The 14,043-nt window shown below is 36.3% G+C and overlaps 3 protein-coding genes across 4 annotated transcripts; 2 read left to right on the forward strand and 1 right to left on the reverse strand.

Annotated features, from left to right (window-relative positions):
- Window positions 1-1,544: 1,544 nt before the first annotated feature.
- On the reverse strand, window positions 1,545-6,444 carry LOC6652854 (BTB/POZ domain-containing protein KCTD5). The gene is made up of 6 exons (XM_002075485.4): window positions 6,379-6,444; window positions 5,745-6,307; window positions 3,054-3,239; window positions 2,362-2,427; window positions 2,101-2,291; window positions 1,545-1,776 (listed from the first exon to the last, which is right to left on the reverse strand). Exons 2-6 carry the CDS (start codon window positions 5,928-5,930, stop codon window positions 1,764-1,766), a joined length of 642 nt encoding a protein of 213 aa, XP_002075521.2. The 5' UTR covers window positions 5,931-6,307; window positions 6,379-6,444; the 3' UTR covers window positions 1,545-1,763.
- Window positions 6,445-6,578: 134 nt separating this feature from the next.
- Window positions 6,579-8,302, forward strand: LOC6652855 (zinc finger C4H2 domain-containing protein). Its single transcript, XM_002075486.4, has one exon. The coding sequence runs from the start codon at window positions 6,909-6,911 to the stop codon at window positions 7,968-7,970; it is 1,062 nt and encodes a 353-aa protein (XP_002075522.1). The 5' UTR covers window positions 6,579-6,908; the 3' UTR covers window positions 7,971-8,302.
- Window positions 8,303-8,598: 296 nt separating this feature from the next.
- LOC6652856 (dnaJ homolog subfamily C member 22) lies at window positions 8,599-10,625 on the forward strand. 2 transcript variants are annotated; one of them, XM_002075487.3, is made up of 2 exons: window positions 8,599-8,730; window positions 9,062-10,625. In XM_002075487.3, the coding sequence occupies exon 2, from the start codon at window positions 9,066-9,068 to the stop codon at window positions 10,329-10,331; it is 1,266 nt and encodes a 421-aa protein (XP_002075523.1). In that variant the 5' UTR covers window positions 8,599-8,730; window positions 9,062-9,065; the 3' UTR covers window positions 10,332-10,625. The 2 variants fall into 2 exon arrangements, with proteins under 2 accessions (XP_002075523.1, XP_046867535.1); XM_047011579.1 differs by lacking the exon at window positions 8,599-8,730 and adding an exon at window positions 8,877-8,964.
- Window positions 10,626-14,043: the final 3,418 nt, after the last annotated feature.

A 14,043-nucleotide genomic window follows, 5' to 3' on the forward strand; every position in this document is an offset into this window, starting at 1 on the left:
TAGATAAGACCACAACATAGCAAGTTCAATTCAATTACAATTCAAGCTAAACTTTTGAAATTAAAATGGCAATTGAACTATCCATTAAAATTACAATTATTCTAAATTTTTGAAAATTTTCCTTCTCAAAAAAGAGTTTAAGTATATTTATATGGACTTGCTCCATCATCTATGAAAAGGTCGACTTTAATAACTTCAGAGAACTTAAGTAGTTCTTAAGTCGATATTCTCAAGAACTTAGTAAGGTTGAATTGGCTTAAATTTTGCAATCCTAACACAAGGAAACGACGAATCGTGTTAATTATTTTGTCAGTTATCCGATCAATGCATAAAATATATATTGATTAATATTTCACCATCATGCATTGTTAGTTTGCAAATAACTTTTAAATGGCCCCGATTTTTGAAAAGTTTGAAAAGTATTTATGTGTAAATTGCAAAAGTTTAGCTCTGAAATTGAATGAAGTGTTAAGACCTAGTGACCCACTGTGTATGTACATATTGTGTTAGTTAGTATAATTATTTAACTAAATAAACGAACAGTACAATGCTGGCGGTGTTTATAGTTTTGACATTTTACTTAAACATTTTCAGTTTGTTTGCCTTTGTTGTTGTTTCATATATTATTGTTGTGTTTTTTTGAGCTATCCTGGTTTTTTTTTTGTTTTGTTTTTTGTTGGTGCTTTTTTTTGTGCTCTATTGTTGTTTGTTTGTTTATTTGTTGTGTGCCTCTTCCCTTTTTAACAAAAAGGAAGAGCCAGATAAATATCCCATGTAATGCAGCTTTCTTGCTTACTCTCTTTATCTATCTCTCTCTCTCGTTTTAATTTGTTTATACCGTCGTCTCTTTCGTTTTTAATTGAGTCAATAAAGCATTTTAATTAATATATGTATTGTACTTAAGTTTATTCTTTTTGTTTTGCAACATTCATACATACTCAGGCGCACATACACACACACACATACTAGACACACTCGCTCACACACACACACACATAGCATAGAAATTTGTTAACTTGGTCTCTTGTATGGAAATGAAATTTGATTGAAATGAATAAATCATCAAATCAAAACATAATGGAAGATTTTATACTTAATTCCGATTCGTATTCGTGTGAAATCTGCCCATTTAGTTAAAATTAATTTCCCTTTTAGGTTTGTTTTACTGATTTCATACAAATACTTATATATATATATATAAGTATATATCTTCATATATCATTCATTAGATCATAAAATTGATCATCAAGTTTCAAAAGATATACATTTAATTGCAGCTAAAAAGAGCTTTCTAAACTGTATATAATGTCTATAAAAACTTTTTAAAATTTCTTTATCTTAAGATGCAAATGTGATGACAAACCAAAAAAACGTAATTGAATTGAAATCAAATGAAGAGACATACCTATATATGTATATATAGGTATATATGTATATAGAAGAAAGAAGTCTTGGCATTGGAATACGAATTGAAATTGAGTATAATACCGATATAATTTTGCTATATCACCAATAACATTATGAATGTGCCTTGTTTTTGTTTCTTTTGTTTTTCTTTTTTTGCAATAATTTATATAAAATTTGAAATTCAATTAATTGATTGATTGACTGACTGACTGTTATATACTTTGATTATAGAGTTTCATGTCCGATTTTATGTTGTTGTTGTTGTTGTGTATGGATGATGTTGTTGTAATTGTTGTAGCATGTAGAATGAAGAGGAAGGGGTGAGGATAGAAGGATAAGGATATAGATGCAAATGTTTATATTCCCAGACTGCAATTAGATAGAAAAAAATATATAAATTAACATATTAATATAAAATAATACTTAAATATACATATAATTTGCTCACACACACGCATAGAGGAGTCACACACACACACACACAAATGCAGCGCATTTAAAATTTGCAATTTTCTATATACTAAAGTAAACTATTTATGGTTAAATTGTGCGTTTTGCTTTCTACCACATAGTTATACATTTATATATGTATTAGTTGCTTCACACAGACAGGACACACGCACACACACACACACACACACACACACAGAAACACAGACAGGACACACTATACAGAGCAATTCGCTGGCTTACATTCGCGATCCCTTCTGCTGCAGGACTTTGGCCCGATCATTTAGCTCCAATTCACGACCAGCTGTCGATCCGCATTCTTTAGATACCACGCAAAGGAACTCATTATTTTCAAATGGTCCATAATTGGAGTACTGCATGCCAACAGTGATTAACTGCTCAAAACGCCAGCCATCGGACAGTGTTGAGATCATCTAAAGAGAGACAGATAGATAGAATATTAAATAATAGAGTTTTTATATCTATAATGTGTGCGCTACTTACCTGAGTCAGTTCCTGTTCACGGCATTGTAAAACACGATAAACTCGCTTCTTATCGGCATGAGGACGCTGCAGCAAAAGTGATAAGAGATATCAATTAATAACAAACAAAACGTATTTCTTAATGAAATCCTATTCTAAAAAGGACCTTCAGCAGTTTTATTGGCATTGTATTACTTTAACTTGGTTCATTCGATTAAGGACACCCCCAAAAAGAAAAACTTTCCCCGCAGAATAATTAGAAACACCTGTGTCCAAGTGAAATTATTTATGCGCACCCAAGGGGAACGTTATGAAAGCAACTTGCATTCCCCCGCCCTTTCCACCCCTTTTCCTGCTCTATCACAATATACCGCGGACTTATCAAAATTTATTATGACGTAGAAGATAATTGTGGAACTTCACGGCCATTAGGGGGGAGTTAGTGTTTGCGGGCGGGAGAATTAGCTTACAACAACAAAAAATGCCACTGACGACTGTAATATACTAGAGTGTCTAAAAATAATTCATTCCGAGAAGATAAGCGACAACGATTCTGGTAGCCTTTATTCCACTATCTATCTAATTGTATTGTAATTGCATTTTAATTGTCACAATTTCAATATATTTATACCTACATATATGTATGTATGTATATCTCCCACCCCAAAATAGATTATCATTATGGGGTTGGGGGGTCAACAAGAACAACTCACCTGATCCCTGTGACTGATGCACTCTTTAAGCAGAGCTATCAGCTGTGTAACATTATAGAATTCAGCCTCTTCAAGGACACCCTCTTCGGAGACGCCATCGAGCACAAGTTTGCCATGTCTTAGATAATTGAGCACAGGAGCAAAATATTTAGGATCTCTGTCAATTAGATAGGCGCCAGTCTCATCCTGTGTGTGTGTATATGATAGAGATAAAGCATATATAGAGCATAAAAAGGGGTTTTCTTTTGTTTTTAGCAATTAGTAAATTGATTCATAGGAAATGTGTCATTTATGTGTCACTCAAAAATTGTAGGTAGGTAAAATGCAAAACATTCAAATCAAATCATCATCAGACAGACTGCTTTTGCTGCTGCTGCTGTTGCAGGTGAATGACGGGCCACCAGCCACCAGTTGGTGCTTTGTTTGCTATTATTGTAGCTAGCTAAACTAGATGGGACTGGTGGGGGGCGAATGTCGGTTTTGGGTTGGTTTTTTTCTGGGAACGAGGGGAGCAAGACATGGGCCTAGCCTTAATTGCTGAGCGCGCGCACATACACACACACACAACGCACACACACACACACACACAAACTTAATCAATAACAAAGGCGCGGGCGCACAACAATAAAACAAAACCATTAACCGGAAGAGCTATTTGGTTTTAAGCAACGAAATTCTAAATACCCAACGAATTTTATTCTCTAACTTTTCTCCATTTTATTAAATATTATGTGCCAAAAACAAAATAAAACCTAAATGTATATTCTAAACCAAAATTTAGACTAATTAAGTTTACTGTAAAAAGCAATTTGATTTTTTTAGTACATTTTATCCTTAATATTATTGCAATTTAGTCTAATTTGGCCAATTCAGTCTAATTCGGCTAACCGAAAAAAGTGATTTGGATATCTATAGATCATTTAGATCATAAATTAATCAATTGTTTATATTGATTTTTAGGCTTAAATGAAATCAATGGTTTTCTATTTTGTTTATATTTTTATATAAACAAAATCTAGATTCGCTTTTTAAAATTCAAAAAACCTAAGCACCCAGAAAGGTAAAATACTAAGCTTTGAATATTTAACAAGTAAATCTGTTCAAATTTGAAATTTTTAAAGATATCTTTTCAATAATCTATTCTTGGTATCAAATGCCATCAAAATGTCTAAGTTATATATAGAAAATAAACTTAAAATTTGCTACTTAAAACCGACCTTTTCTTTAGTAATATTTGCCCATTGTTTATGTTTGGATCAAGTAATTCTAATATACCCCAAATTTTTGTTTTATTTTGGTTGGTGGGTAAAGAAAAGTGCAAAAACTTTTTATTATTGAAAACAATTTTGTGCTGGCATAACAAGAGAGACAGAGAAAAAGAGAGAGAGAGAGTGGGAAGAGGGGGGCTGAGTGGTGAGTGGAGGGGGACAACGTTTTGGGGGTGTCATTGGGAATTTGTAAAGAGGCAAACATGGCATGGGGCAGTCCGGGTAAGGTAGCATTTCTGTCGATATTTGTTTATCTCAAATGAAATTATAATCCCATATGTGTTGAGGAATTCTCGTTTTGTTTAATATATATAAAATATATATGCGCGCACACACACACACATACATATGTATTTCGAGGAATTTCTCTAAATTTTTGTTTTGGTTTTATTTCATTTGTTTTGTTTTTCTTTTGTTTTATAACAGAAATATGCCTGACTCTTTGTTACTCCTCCTTGCCCCACCAAAAACAAAAGCCACCCACTCAATTCCAAGGACTCGATGTCACAGTAAACTAGTTCGCTGTCCCTGTATGTGTGTGCGTGTGTATATGTGTGCATTTATGTGTTGCAACATGCATTTGGGTTGCCCCAGAAAGAGGCACAACAACATAAAAGAGAAAGAGAGCGAGGGAGAGAGCAAGAGGACAACGTAACACAATATCTGTGCTCTGCTGCTGCCTGACCTGCATTTGAAATATTTGTTATACTAAATTCGTATATAGAACATCATAGTGACACAAAGAGAGAGAGAGATAGAGAGAAAGTAACTAACTAACTAGTTGTGGGACAAGCATTAGATAGATGATTGACGGACCGATTCGTTTTTTGGATTTTTGCTTAATCAATTAGCAACAGATCTTTTTTTATGGATAAGTGACATTGAAGCGATTAATTAGTTATCCACCAGTACAGTGGTACAAAATATGCTACTAAATTAAGTTAATTTATACATAATTTACAAATTCTTGTCAAATATTAAAAATGAATCATTTTTTATATTATTATGAATCATTTTTGAAATTTAAATGGATCCAAGCTGATTTGAGCTGTTTAATATATATATTTGAAATTTGAATTCTTGCTGATTGGCAATTGCCAATTGCCAATTGCGTCTGCTCCTCCTCCTCCCTCCAGCTTTCTATGCTATATGCAACATGTATCTGATTTCGCCCGTAACAAGATCTGCCAAAAATATTGATGTATAAACAAATGTGTATATACACAGACTTGCATATACATATGTATATGTATTTCACTTCACCAGCAGACTCTTCCAAGTGACCTACATAGACTATAGATAATTACGTTTAGATACATATTTATATATGTACATACGCGATTTATGATAATGATAAAAGCATTAAATCTGAATGAATCAATATTCTAAGCTAATTGGTTTTGTTTTCACTATATATACTCACCCGATCTGATATTAAATCACAATCCTCTTGTATGAGACGGGATAGAAATGAATTTGGGTCACGGGACAGTGTTGTTTTGGTGGTCAGAAAATAGGTGCCACCCACATTTAATTTGACCCACTGGTCGGTGCCTTGTTTTTTCAGGACATTTGGGCTTTTGCGTGAGTTTATAAACACTGTGCTCATGTTGTTGATGTTGTTGTTGTTGCTCTTATTGTTGCTGCTACTGCTTGTGTTTTGAATGTTGTTGTTGTTGGTAGTGTAAAAGAAATGCTGCAATTGCGACGCCGTGATTGCTTCTTTGTCCTAGATCCTTGCTCCAGAGATAAACAATGTCGAATGTGAATTCCAATTTGAATTCTGTTGTTGAATTTGGTGTGTGCTTGTGCGTGTATGTGTTTGTGTTTTTATTATTTTTTTTTATTGTCTGCAGTTGGATTTTGCACCCCTCACTCCTCAGCTCATGCTTTGCGTCTTTGTTGTTGTCTTGTGTTGTTGCTGTTTGCTGCTACTGCTATCGTTCTCCCGCACTCCTGCTGTCTCGTCGCTGCTTCTACCTTTGCCTAGGCGGTTCGTTATTACATTAATAATTATTATTTAATTTTATTAGCTGCTTTTTGGTGGCTTCGCTCACGTTTTATTTTGCTTTTGCTAGCTGCTAGAGGTGGGGAAAACTTCGATGCTTTTCTTTGCACACCTCTGGCGATAAAAAATCGAACGCGAAACCCAGACTACTTTCCAACACTGGTAGTATCGTAGTCGACATTATCGGAGCAAACCTATCGCAATCGACATTATCGAGCAAAACCAATCGTAATCGACATTTTTTTCTAGTATTTGTGTAGTTAGTGTGTGAGAAAGAGAAAGAAATATAGCATATATTTTCCGTATAACAGAAAAAATTTTCAGGATCAAGGCAAAAACAAAAATAAGAATCAAAACATAAAAGAAAATCAAGCATACAACGGAAAATGATCAAGGCAACAATAAGCGCACACACAATCCACCAGTGAACGCTTGAGCAAGAGCCGCCTACACCGTAAAACCGTCAAATTGCACCGTGAATGCCCCCCTGGAGTGTGGACAAAACTGAGTTGAAGTGGATCCAGACAGAGACAGAGGAATTATAAGTACACAACGTGCGGTCAGGGTAAGGGGGTAAAAATGGCCACCAGCGAGATATCCAGCTCCAATGAGCGCCACTACTATGCCAAGCTAGAAGCCATTAAGGACATACGCGACAAGACGCTGACTCTGGAGAAGCTCAAGGTACGCATCATCAAGGAGGTGAAGTTGAGCGACGATGAGGAGAAGTGCCTGGAAGAGTATCGCAAGGAGATGGAACATTTGCTGGAGGAGAAAATGTCGCATGTGGAGGAGCTGCGCCAGATACATGCAGACATCAACGACATGGAAAACATCATCAAGCAGACAAAGGAGAATCAAACGCGCTCCTTCGACATGGCTAATCGAGTGTACGAGGAATACTTGGCCCTTAAATATCAAATCGACCATATGCGCCGAGACTACTTGGGCCTGAGTCCACTGAGGGATTTACATGAAGAGGAGGGCAGCCCCATATCCAAGGACCGTTTCCAGACCAATTTTCTCAAGGTGGCTGCCCAGTCGGCGGCAGCAGCTGCGGCGGCGGCAGCCGCTTCGGTTAATCAGCCCACATCCCTGGCTCGCCCGCATCCGCGTCATCCTTTGATGCCGGAGGCCACGGTTACAACTCTGCCTCCGTCTGGCGGCTCCGGCGGTGCTGGTGGGGGAGGAGGTGCTGGCGGCAGTGGTGCTTGTGGTGGCAGCTCCTCAAATAGTGGCGGCGGTGGTAATGGTGGTGCCGGCGGCGGTGGTCCTGGGGCTGGCGGTGGACCCGGTGGCCATGCATTTATGCCACCCGCACCACCGCCCGGTGGAGCAGCGGCTGCTGCTGCTGCTGCAGCTGCGGCGGCGGCTGCCGTTCGTTTGGGCAAGGGCGATTTTTCGGCTCCGCCTCCACCACCGCCACCCACAAATCGTTTGCAGCAAACGCCATCCATTGGCATTGGACATCATCCGTCTTTCCGTTCCGATTTCAATGTGAATCTCCGCCAGCAGCCGCCGCCGATGAAGTCGTGTCTCTCCTGTCATCAGCAAATCCATCGCAATGCCCCCATTTGCCCGCTGTGCAAGGCCAAGTCCCGCTCCCGCAACCCAAAGAAACCGAAGAAGAAGAATAACTAAACTGCGGCTACCTCCAAGAGTGGGCAAGGGACCTCATGCCCTGGGAAACATGAACTACACTCATCATTTTACTAGCCACTAAGGGAAATTCTTTTTTTCTCCATCCTATTTATTAACCCAACGAAAGTATTAAAACTCGTCTCATAACATTTTTAGTTAATAAGTTTTTCGCTCAAATTGAAACTTTAATCAATTTGCTGGACAATTTTTTTTTTCTATATTGTAACAACAAAATATTGTGTCAAAATATATATATATATACATACATATACATAAATGTAGGACATATTAAGCCGAAACGAATATAAAAAATAAATTGAATGAAAAAATTATGTGTATAAGTTTGGAAATATGTATATTTAAAGTTTTTATTAACATTATTATAGAAAATTTCGATGTTTGGATAAAACATGATAAGTTCTGTTTTGTCCGAGAGTCCCATTGACTATTTTTTAATAATCTAAACAATGAAAGAAATTAGTTTCTTTTTAAATCCAAGTTTTTTTAGATGCAATTTAAATGTAACGTGCTCACTTATCGGTATATCGATAATTATGTATGGCGACTATCGAATATAGATGATGGACATGTGGCCCGATCTGGCAGCACTGTTACTCATTTTAAAGAGCGCGTACCCATTAACGAGGGTGCAACTCAAACACAGTTGAAAAGAGAAGCGCAACAGGTTCAATTTCTTCAATAGAAATCCAATTGGATTTTGTTTCAATTTATTTTGCAGTTCTATCTGCAAGTCAACAAGGTAAAGCGTAACTAAAGTGTTTTTAAATTCATTGTTTTTCTTCTTCTTGGTGTAGTTGTCAGTTTGTGTTGCTGTTGTTGTTGTTGAGATTATTTTTGTCTTCGTGCCTGCGTGCAGTGAATCAAATATGTGAAAAGAGAAAGTTCAGAAGCGTAACGGGAACAGCAACAACAACATTAACAACAACAACAACAACTAAACCACTGAGCGTGCGCGCAGCGACATTTTCTTCCAGTGCGTTAAAAGAAATTGTACAGAAAATTGAAAAAATTTAATAGAAACGTTTAATTTTTGTGTGTGTTTTTGTTCCTTTTTTGTTTTTTCTTATTAGAACTATGGGAACCAAACAAACAATTTCACCAAATGCCAATGCAAAGGCCAAAGCCAAAGAAACCGTCGACTCTTCACCAGCAAGCGGATCAAAAGTCGAACCAATAGAAACAGCAGCAGCAACAGGTCCAACAGCTCCACGTAAGGGACACGTCAGATCTAATCAGAGGGAGGCCAACGCGATGCCTGAACAGAAATCTGTTGTTGTGGCCTATTTCCTTTGGCTGTTTGGTGGCATCTTCGGATTGCATCATCTTTATCTGCATCGTGATCGTCATGCGTTCGTCTGGTGGTGCACCTTGGGTGGCTACATGGGCATCGGCTGGATTGGCGAGATCTTTCTAATACCCGAATATGTGCGCGATGCCAATGAGGATCCGCAGTTCGTCCAGTCGTTTGTGGCCCGGTTGCAGGCATATCAGAAGCCGCCATACTCATCGAAGCGTTTTGTGGGCCAAGTGATGATTGGCTATCTATTCGGGCAGGTCTGCAGCATGGCCATACCACAGACCCTGGTTTGGGGATTAGATCTGAGTGTGATGCATTGGTCGATACCCGTGGCCATATCCCTGGGCGTGTGGACTGTGGGTAATATTGGCCGAGAGCAGGGCGTTTGGTGGCATTGTCTGTTGGCCGGACTCCTGGCCTATCCGTCACGTTATTTCATCTACGATGAGACCTATTCACTGCTACTGACCGCTTTGGTCTCTGCTCTTGTCTTTGATGCGCTCTCGAAGCAATGGCGACGCACACCACCGCGTCGACGTGGAGTTGGCGAACGTTCGGTGAAACTAACGGCTGCCATTCTGGTCTATTGCTCACTTTGGGGCTCGTTCATCTACTTCAATGGCACCATTTCGGATGAGGACGGTGGCGAGGTGCCCATCCATGAGGCCATTCACAATTTCCTGGCTTCTGCCTGGTGGACAGACCTGAAGCAGGCCCTCCATGATACCTACAATTATGCCCAGCATCATGGTTGGTACGAGACATGGAAGGAGGTCTTCGAGAGCATGGATGTCGATGGTGAACGCAATTCGTACAAAGTCCTGGGTGTCAGTGCCACAGCATCGCAGGCAGAAATAACTGCTGCCTATCGTCGCCTGTCCAAGGAGAATCATCCCGATAAGGTCAAGGATGAGGCTTTGCGTGCCCAGGCCCATCAGCGGTTCATCGAGATCCAGCAGGCGTACAGTGTCCTGAGTAAAATCAAATCCAATCGTCGACGCAAGAACAAGCAATATCAGCAGGATGATGCTATAGTTCTCTAATCTTGACCCAATCTTCTATAGCGAATATATAATCTAGTCTAAGTCTAAAAATTGTACCCGTAGAATAAGTCAGAAAAAGTGCTCCTTACGATGAACCATTTCAATTTTCGTGCATTAGTTTAAATTAAGTGAAAAAACCAACAAAATCATTATTTATATTTTTATACGTGTAGAAACCATTTCCCAATTTTTTTTTTGTATTTATTTAATAATGATTATAAGGCTTTAATTTATCTACGCAATTTTCCACTAATACAAAACGAATAAAACATTATTTATTTATTTATTATATAACTTCTAAACTATTATCCATTAAGATAACAACAAATAACAAATTCAAAGTTTAAACTTTAAAGTAAGGTGTTCCAATGCTAAATTTATTGAAGTTTGATTGAATGACTCTTCGGGACCAAATTGAATTGGGGAAATTTGACAAAAAATATTTAATGGCATATCAAAATATATAATATCTAATTAATCCTAAGGACGTTTGGTATCCTGGTTTGATCCCCATTAAATGTTGCCCGGTTCTGAGATTGATTTTCATTGAACAGGATCTTAAGGACCATCTAAATCTTATTGTCAGTGTTTTTTTAGGTTCACCTTTTTTTTTTCAAATTAAATTTTAGTCGCTGGGCTCCATTTTGATCCACAAAGTTGACCAAATCCTTCCTACTTACTACCAGCCAGTGGATCTTCCTCCAGAAGATCCAATTGGTATGCCCCTAGAGTCCCTATAGACTACCCACATTGAGAATGAAGCACGCACAAAGTAATAGGAGATCCGATCATGGCTTGTCCTCCAGCATGTTGAAGGAGAGTCCTTTCCTTTTTGAATGGTCTTCAACTGTGTTAATCGCTGACAGTTCTGTGGTGTCCTTTCTAAGAACTTCTCAGATTCTGTTAGTCCTGTAGTTAAATTAGTTTTATTGTTATCCTTTTGCTATAATTTAGGATAACTTTATGTGCTTGATTTTGGGATTAATTGTACCTTTTTTATGGGTATTTTGAATGCAGTTTGGACTTCAATATTATTTGAATTAGTTTTAAAAACGAGACTTTATTTAAAAAAAAATACAAATTTTCGAAATTCACTAGTCAGAGGGGAAAACTATATTGAAAATCGTATTAATAATGTTACACTTAACGACGAAAAACCTCCTACAGGAAGTTTTAACAAAATTTTCGTAATGTCCTGAAGAGTGTCGGACTAGTAAATGCTACAGGAAAGTCCTGTGTGATAGAGTGAAATATTTTAAAACTTATAACTTTGCAAATCTGTGACTGTCAAATTTTAGTCGATTTGCGAAAATAAAATCTCCTAAATGCTTTTAAATACAATTTTAAATTGGAATGTAATTCTCGCTAATAATCAATCCAGACAACAAATGTCAAAGAACAGGAAAGTATTTCAAAAAAATTCCTTCATTTCATTTAGCTCCATTTTGGTAAATTTTTTGAGTATTTCAATAATGTATGTCCTTATTTGCAAGTTCAATCTGCATTAAAATCCCAAATTTTTACCAAAAATCGTAATGTAAATTTGGATTAAAGAAAAACATTTTCTTGGTGTATCGTTTTTGACCAACTTTCATTCATGTTCTAACTTTAAAATTGGAAAGTGATCTCTCTATTTTGCAATATGAATCCGAGGGCTAATATTTTTGATTTTTTTATGACTACAGGAGTTCCGGCACTGGTAATTAAGTGAATATTACAAATCTTATTTTCAATTTTCAAATTTTCATGTTGTTTTCTCAGGCTAAATAACAAATAAAAACCAAAGTTTTTATACCCTTGCAGAGGGTATTATGAAATTGGTCAGATGTTTGTAACGCACAGAAGGAGACGTTTCCGACCCCATAAAGTATATATATTCTTGATCAGCATGAGAAGCTGAGTCGATATAGCCATGTCCGTCTGTCCGTCCGTCTGTGCAAATCAACTTCACGCCACCATCTTAAGAGCTCGGAGAGAATATGGTTGATTTTCGAGAAATGACACAAATTCAAATTTTAAAACCAAATTTAGCCATACCATAATGCGAAACTAGGTCATTGGTCGCATTTCGGATCGAGCTGCTATACTTATCTTATGGCAATTTAATAGAGTCAGGATTTGTCCCAGTCGCCGGATAGCCCCACTTTTCCCCTTTCTATCCACGAAATGTGCTTGATTTTAATCCAAGTTTGAGAAATTTGCATAATTTTTGGTAGTTCATGAAAAGAAAGTCGAAAGGGAAACAAATTATGATATTATTTTTATTATTAGTTTGGGCCACTTATATATTATATATGTATTATGAAATTGGTCAGATGTTTGTAACGCACAGAAGGAGACGTTTCCGACCCCATCAAGTATATATATTCTTGATCAGCATGAGAAGCTGAGTCGATATAGCCATGTCCGTCTGTCCGTCCGTCTGTGCAAATCAACTTCACGCCACCATCTTAAGAGCTATCGGGATGATATTTGAGCTACTTATAGCCCGGAGCAGATAAAGTATAACAATTGTTAGGATGGGACCACTAGATCATATAGTTATAGAAGAAACATTTTCATAAAAATTGGAGTATCGCCATGAAATTTATTAATGTGATAGTATTGAATACAAAGCATCAGATCAGATTTCAATTAGATCGGATAAATATAACACAAGTCACAGTCAATATAAATCGGCTCTACTACGTCATTCCTGATTGATGAATTGGCATTGATAATTTGCGGATACAGAAAAAGAGTTTGGAACATGTCAAAATATTATGGTCAAGGACTTAGCTTCTTTGATATTTAGTTTTATTTTCGATACCGAATTATTTGGCATTGAGTCTTTAAAATCTTTAAAATATTTGGAAATTTGATGTCTGTTTACAAAAACTCCGAACAACATTTTAAGGCCATGAATTTAGAGGCCTTAAAAAAATCCCATTTAACTATTCAAAATTAACAATGAATACTATTTTCCAATTTCCCAATGAACAGAGACAAACACAAATATTAATATTTTTCTTTATAATGTTTATAATCATTTATTTATTTTAATTTTTTACATAAATGGAATGAACTACTTAACAAACTAGGCAAAAAAAAAAAAATTAATTGATAAAAATATGTATTTACGATATTTTTAGTTTTTTTTTGTTGTTGTCTTTTGTTTTTGTTTTATGTTTTTTTTTTGTTGTTTGTTTGTTTGTTTGTGTGTGTGTAAAACTTTTAAATAAAACGAAACAAAATATTTCTTACATAGGTAAATCATTTGTGTTTGCATTTATTTTTTTTTTTTTCTTTAATTTTGTTTTTCATTTTTATTATTATTAAATAATAATAATAATAACCATTTGCTTATGGAAAGGAGGAGAAGGGGGATGAGTTAAACTCATAAAAAACTTTTCCGACAGGTTTGAGGAAAATTTTTGGATAGGGGGAACAAGAAAAAAAAATATTTATATATATTTGGAATTTGGGAATTGGAGGGGTAAGGGAAGGGGTAGACATTTTGTGGAACAATAACTCACTTAATTTTAGTTTAAAACATAATACTGAGCAAAAAATTTGTATTTATTATTTTGCTTACGTTATTTTTTGCTTTTGTTTTTCTCTTCTTCTTCTTCTATTTGCTTATTTTCCTTTGTTTTCAAAGTTTTATATTTTAGGTTATTATTTTTATTGGTTTTTCTTAAGAATTTTCTTCTTGTTTGTTTTTTTTCTTTTT

This window comes from Drosophila willistoni, assembly GCF_018902025.1.
Source record: "Drosophila willistoni isolate 14030-0811.24 chromosome XL unlocalized genomic scaffold, UCI_dwil_1.1 Seg142, whole genome shotgun sequence".
NCBI classification, from domain to species: domain Eukaryota; kingdom Metazoa; phylum Arthropoda; class Insecta; order Diptera; family Drosophilidae; genus Drosophila; species Drosophila willistoni.

What these genes read in the sequence shown, in the direction of transcription:
- LOC6652854 (XM_002075485.4), bottom strand. Translation starts at nt 5,930, where the DNA reads ATGAGCACAGTGTTTATAAACTCACGCAAAAGCCCAAATGTCCTGAAA. An exon ending in GCATCAGTCACAGGGATCAG is followed by an intron (nt 2,428 to 3,053) that starts GTGAGTTGTTCT and finishes CTTTTGCTGCAG; the next exon opens with CGTCCTCATGCCGATAAGAA. An exon ending in GTGAACAGGAACTGACTCAG is followed by an intron (nt 2,292 to 2,361) that starts GTAAGTAGCGCA and finishes GTCTCTCTTTAG; the next exon opens with ATGATCTCAACACTGTCCGA.
- LOC6652855 (XM_002075486.4), top strand. Translation starts at nt 6,909, where the DNA reads ATGGCCACCAGCGAGATATCCAGCTCCAATGAGCGCCACTACTATGCC.
- LOC6652856 (XM_002075487.3), top strand. Translation starts at nt 9,066, where the DNA reads ATGGGAACCAAACAAACAATTTCACCAAATGCCAATGCAAAGGCCAAA.